We start from the raw sequence: 6,142 nt of genomic DNA, 5'->3' as shown, positions 1-6,142 counted from the left end.
TATATTGAATGCATGCTCTGGTAACACGCACACAGGCTCCTTCAATGTGGCAGCCTTCTTAGTAAAGTGCACGGACGTCCTCGGACTAGAATCGTCTGATCTGTACATCCATTCCGTTAAGAACCGCAAAGGCATCAGTGTAGCTGTTGACCTCTCCGCAAAGGGCCTACATGCGCTCGAGAATCGTTCACCCGACTGCTTGACCCGTTTAGGAATAGTGGGGGTATGTTTGTTGATTAGTCGGTTGCTTATTATTATGTGAACATTGGCATGTGTCTACTTATATGTACATTAAGGATTACAGATACATGTAGTCTTATATACCAGTGTAACTAGTCTACCACTCCTCCAAGGGGCTGCATGCACTCGACTATAGTCCACCAGTGGTGGACAATCTGACTCGTCGACTGTTAGTATATGGGTGGGTTCATTGTATGTGTATGGATACACGATTCGTAGCCTCTGTGTTTTCTTATAGCGGCTCGAAGATATTTATACTCATATGTATCATAGAAAGGTTTGCGCTCTCCGCGAAGGGATTTGGTGCACTCGGTAATAGTTTATCACACTGAGAGACCTACTTTTGTGACAGTGAGGGTATGTGGGTGGCATTGGAATGTGTGCGTGAAGATAGAAGGGCGTGCATATATGATTGATCATCCAAATGAAGATTGCCTGTGTTGCAAATGGATTATATCTATATGGTAGTTAGTATATCTTCGTGTTCGTATACGAATTCGTGTACACACCAAACTAAAACAACTTGTGTATAGAACTTATCATGGGCATATATCCTTAAACTTCCACCTACATACGTACTACCTTTCGTTTACACCTACATACTTACTTCAACCTGCCAACAGTATTGTATCATTGTCTGCTTTTCACATACACCCGCATTTTTCGCCACGCACTTACATCCACAAGTCAGTGGTTTGTCCCACGCCCAGCCATACATTCCAGAATACGAGCATCGCCATTTCTGTGGGTGTATGTGTCTAAAACACAATATCTGAATACAAACCCTCACCCTCTCATCAACACCTCACCTTCCCGTATATGACTTCATATCAAACCCATCTGCACGTTAATTTGCACATACTCGTGCATTGTCAGGTGAGTGACTTGCCCCAGTCGCAGCCGCCCGTGCCTGAATACGAGCCACCTCCGTTTATGGGGATGTTTGCCTGGAACCACTTCCTGCTTGAACAAATGCTACCCGTGTGTCACCGTGCCTGGATCACGCCCCTGGTGCACGGGTACATTTCACAGGTCAGTGCCACCCTGTGATGTTTAGGGTTTAGGGTTTTACAGGTTGAGTGTATAATAGTCCAGTTGCACTTCATCTGGATTATTGTTCTATTGCGTTGCTGTCATTGCATACCTCTTAAAGTAGGCACGTGTGAGGCAGCGGTTTTACTTAAACCCTAAACCCTCAAACTAATTGCCCACTACTCGCCCACTATTTGCCCACTAATTGCTCTCTCTTGCAAACCAACCACAAGCTACTATTAAACTGCTGGCACAACTGCACATCATGTCCGTTAGGTCTTATTAATATCAATGGCACGGGGTGCAGGTCAATCAACCAATGCCCAAATATGATGACGCGGTGCACTCGGAAAGGACCGTTGTTCATGGTCTCCACTAGGTGTCCACTAGTTGCTCAATAATACACAACACTCGCAAGCCTCGTAGTTGCAAACTAATACACAACCATCGCAAGCCCATTAGTTGCAAACTAATACACAACCATCGCAAGCCTATTAGTTGCAAACTAATACACAACCATTGCAAGCCTATTAGTTGCAAACTAATACACAACCATCGCAAGCCTATTAGTTGCAAACTAATACACAACCATCGCAAGCCTATTAGTTGCAAACTAATACACTCCCATCGCAAGCCTATTAGTTGCAAACTAATACACAACCATCGCAAGCCTATTAGTTGTAAACTAATACACAACCATCGCAAGCCTATTATTTGCTGAATAATTGCCCACCAATTCATTGCCATCACGCACCTATTATCTGCAGGCGCAACTGAACATTATGGGGCGTTTGGTATCGTTTCTGCTGATCGCTCGGCGTTCGCGTCACTTTGCGGGTGCGCGGTTTCTGAAACGCGGCGCCAATGAGAAGGGTCACGTGGCTAATCATGTGGAGAGTGAACAGATTGTGTGGCAGGCCACCACCAGTTCTCATGACAACGGCAGGTAGGTATTCTGTTGATAGCCTTGATTCGGGTAAGAGTGAATTGTGAGAGATTCTGGATTATGTAGGCACTTGTGTATTTATACATATATATATATGGATATATATATATATATACATATATATATATAAATATGTATATGTATTTGTATATGTATATATAAACCTTAGTATACACCACAACGGCAGGTATACAAGCTTTGTGCAGATGCGGGGGTCTATTCCAGCGTTCTGGTCGCAAACGGACCGAGAGATGTCCTCAAAATATGCTCCAAAACCTGGTATTACCGGTATGTTCAACAAAATTCCAGTACACGTGTTGTAGCTGTATAGGTATCTGATGGGATATCGGATTCATAGAAACACACACGTAACTAATATAGTTCTGTGCTGGTTAATACTAAATCCTACAAATACACATTGCAAGTATACTTGATGAATGTCGACTTCCTATATAAAAACATCTATACGATATTGGACCCACTCATATATATACATAAGCGTATATGTTTCACGCTACTTTTCCACACACACACACACACACACACACACACATATATATATATATATATATTATATATATATATATATATTATATATATATATATATATATTGATATCTATCGTAGTAGTGTACTTATTTGCAATCAGTCGCCTGTCAACTGCCTATATAAAACCACACACACTTTTATCACCAAACTTATCATGTACATACCAGTTGTTATCCCCTTTTGTACATGCTTTTACAATAAGTAAGTACTATATCATTGTGTTGTACTTACACAGTGGACCGGGTGGATCCGTTTGCCACCGCCGCGGCCATCCACTTCGACAGTATGAGGCGGCGCTTTGGAAATCCCTGTGTTGTACTGAACTTAGTCAAGGTAAATGAAACATAAGTTCAGGTTATAGTGTAGCTGAACTCTATTATAATTAAGCTAGTTGTAGGATTAGATACAGTTTCAAGTGTCATTTTCTGTACTAAGTTAAGGTGAATAGAACATAAATACAGTCCAAAGTGTACCGAAAGTGTATTATAATTAAAGTGGATGTAGTTTTAAGACTGTTTTCAAGTGTCCTGTCCTGACCAAGTTATGGTAATTGTAGCATAAATACAATCGCTTGAAGTGCCGGTGTATTCAACGCACAGTGTAAGTACTTCCAATTCGGCCCTGGGATTTTATAGTCAATGCGTAGATACACGAATATACCTACAAAACTATACCTACATGACTAACCCTACATGTATATACCTAAGTGACTGTATCTACATGACTAGACATACATGACTATACCTATATGACAATACCTGCGTGACTATATCTACGTGACTTTACCTACATGACTATACCTACATGACTATACCTGCGTGACTATACATACATGACTATACCTACATGACTATACCTACATGACCATACCTACATGACTATACCTACATACATACGCATGACATACATCTGACCCTCCGCCAAATAATTTCCGCTCGGACCAACAGCAAAAGGAAACGAAAGCGCGGGAGAGCAAACTGTTCCACGAGTTTGGCTCCACCATCCAATACCTCAACCAGTTTCCGTCAGAAGAAGATAAGGTAATCTACATACCCTTTGACATGGCCAAGAGCGCCAAAAGGTACGTCCACCCGCCCGCCGAGCTCAACACACGGACTGTGCATTCGTTTCGTTTCCAGTTCTGGTTTAATCTCGTTTTTTGGAACAGTATGTGACTGTTTACTTTTGCATCTGTTGGTTTGATTAGTTTCGATTATATGTATCCCCTTGGGCGTGGCCTAGAAGCCCGAAAGGAACGTCCGCCCATGAAGCCATCCTGCACAGCACACCATCTCTGGCACCTACGCTAGCTTTGTTTTGTAGACTGGTCTGTCATCGTTAGTACTACTTCATTGCTGTTGTAGTCCATATCGCTCCTGTTCATTCCCGTTGACGCGGCGATGGCTGCTGTGAGGTGCATCAGCTCGCATAGACGTACAACCCAGTTAACTGTCTGGGAAAGAGTGAGGATGCAATCCTCCTTTCTAAGCTCAACCCACACATGTCATAGACCTGCCGTTCGTTGGACCCTCACACATACGGATCAATCATACCTACATATAGGCACCAATCATACCTACATATACGTACCAATCATACCTACATATATGCACCAATCATACCTACATTCCCCGTAGTAAGCACGAGAACGTGATCGACGAGCTGGGCCTGATAGCCAAGCGGTGTCTGTCTATCACCGGCTTCTTCCACTCGGGCCCCACCGTCGCCACACAGACGGATCAGATAGGCGGACGGGACTACTCAGAACACTCCATAGGGCGCAAGCAACTGGGTGTGCTACGCGTGAACTGTATTGACTGTCTGGATCGGACCAATGCCGCATGCTTCATGATTGGGCGGGAGATGTTTGCTAACCAGCTGTATGTGCTGGGCCTGATACCGGACACACAGTTGTCGTTCTCCAGCGACTGTGTCAGGTATGATAAATGATGTACATATGTGTACGCTATGAATGGTATAGAACATGTATACATATGTATACAGACACGAGTGCTATACATCTTCGCATGCATACGCCCCATACACGGGCAGGTTTATGATTACTCTCAGCTATATGTATAGCTAAGGCCTGTACGCCCAACCTTTGCCAGTGCCTATCTGTTGTATGTGTGCACATGTAGGTTTATGACTACTCTCGGCTATACGTCTGGTTACGGTCTGTACACCCAACCTTTGCCAGTGCCTATCTGTTGTATGTGTGCACATGTAGGTTTATGACTACTCTCGGCTATACGTCTGGTTACGGTCTGTACACCTAACCTTTGCCAGTGTCTATCTGTCGTATGTATGCACATGTAGGTTTATGATTACTCTCAGCTATACGTCTGGTTAAGGCCTGTACACCCAACTTTGCCAGTGACTATCTTTGGTATGTATTCACCTGTATCCATAATCGAGTTTGCGAATTCGACTGTCCTTGAGTGGCCAGTTGTTCAGTTCTACACGACTGTGGTGTACTGTCGCTTCACCTTAAATTCTGTTACGCCATCCATACAACATCTGGGTGCCTACGCCTAACATATACACAGTAGCACTTTCAGACACAATACATGTCGGGCTTATATGTATATCACTATGTGTTGGTATGTAGGGGATATTGGTTTGTTCCCAATTATGTCTACCTTGAGTACCTGTATGTCACGTTGATGTTCGGCACCGTCATGTTTGACCTCCAAACCCTGAACTTTAAAACTTAAACCTCAAACCCAATACGCTGCAGAGTGTTCGAGAAAATGTACGAGGAACACGGAGATGCCATCGCCACCCAATACGGAGGATCTAACCTGGTCAATACTATGGAAACATACCGCAAGACTAGCAGAAGCAGGCTCAGAGATAAGGCTGCGGCAGCCCAACGATACCTGAGCAACGCATTCAACGACGAGCATAAGCAAGGTGTGTGCTGTAGATGTGTACCTGGTTTGTGTATGGATTGCCGTGTGAAGGGCCTATGCGAATATAGTGCTTTCAATTTACACATGGGTAACGTGAAGACAGTATGAGCGTGATGTATTAATACAGTCTCCACGAACGTTGTAATAAACATCACATCGTACCAATTGTGCACCGCAACACACATTAGTGTTTGTGAAAACGTTTATTATTAACAGTACATTCATTCACCCCCATTTCCCCCCCCCCACACCCCTTCTCCTTCCTTAGGGGCCATAAATCTGTTCCTGGGTAAGTTCCAGCCAAAAATGCACAGAGGATCACTCACAAACACACCCCGCACTCCCGTATCGGACTACGATCTGCACTACGAACCACCCGCACTCAGCTGGCGACAGCCCGTACGAAGCTACACACGCTGGTGGAGTGACAGTGCCGGTGGCATCAGCCATCATCTGGTAC

The 6,142-nt window shown here is 43.9% G+C and overlaps 1 protein-coding gene across 1 annotated transcript in view; it reads left to right on the top strand.

Moving 5' to 3' along the window:
• Positions 1–6,110, top strand: part of SARC_10616 (hypothetical protein) — a gene marked incomplete at both ends in the record, with an annotated part of 12,387 nt that extends 6,277 nt beyond the window's left edge. Inside the window, 10 exons of the mRNA XM_014295336.1 lie at positions 36–223; positions 1,117–1,272; positions 2,040–2,218; positions 2,406–2,506; positions 3,003–3,100; positions 3,715–3,848; positions 4,405–4,704; positions 5,508–5,683; positions 5,951–6,027; positions 6,069–6,110. Of these exons, the coding sequence (XP_014150811.1) occupies positions 36–223; positions 1,117–1,272; positions 2,040–2,218; positions 2,406–2,506; positions 3,003–3,100; positions 3,715–3,848; positions 4,405–4,704; positions 5,508–5,683; positions 5,951–6,027; positions 6,069–6,110 (1,451 nt within the window). The remainder of the gene's footprint in view (positions 1–35; positions 224–1,116; positions 1,273–2,039; positions 2,219–2,405; positions 2,507–3,002; positions 3,101–3,714; positions 3,849–4,404; positions 4,705–5,507; positions 5,684–5,950; positions 6,028–6,068) is intronic.
• Positions 6,111–6,142: the final 32 nt, after the last annotated feature.

Source organism: Sphaeroforma arctica (assembly GCF_001186125.1).
Source record: "Sphaeroforma arctica JP610 unplaced genomic scaffold supercont1.1324, whole genome shotgun sequence".
In the NCBI taxonomy this organism is placed as follows: Eukaryota; class Ichthyosporea; order Ichthyophonida; genus Sphaeroforma; species Sphaeroforma arctica.
This window is presented reverse-complemented; position numbering and strand designations above follow the sequence as displayed.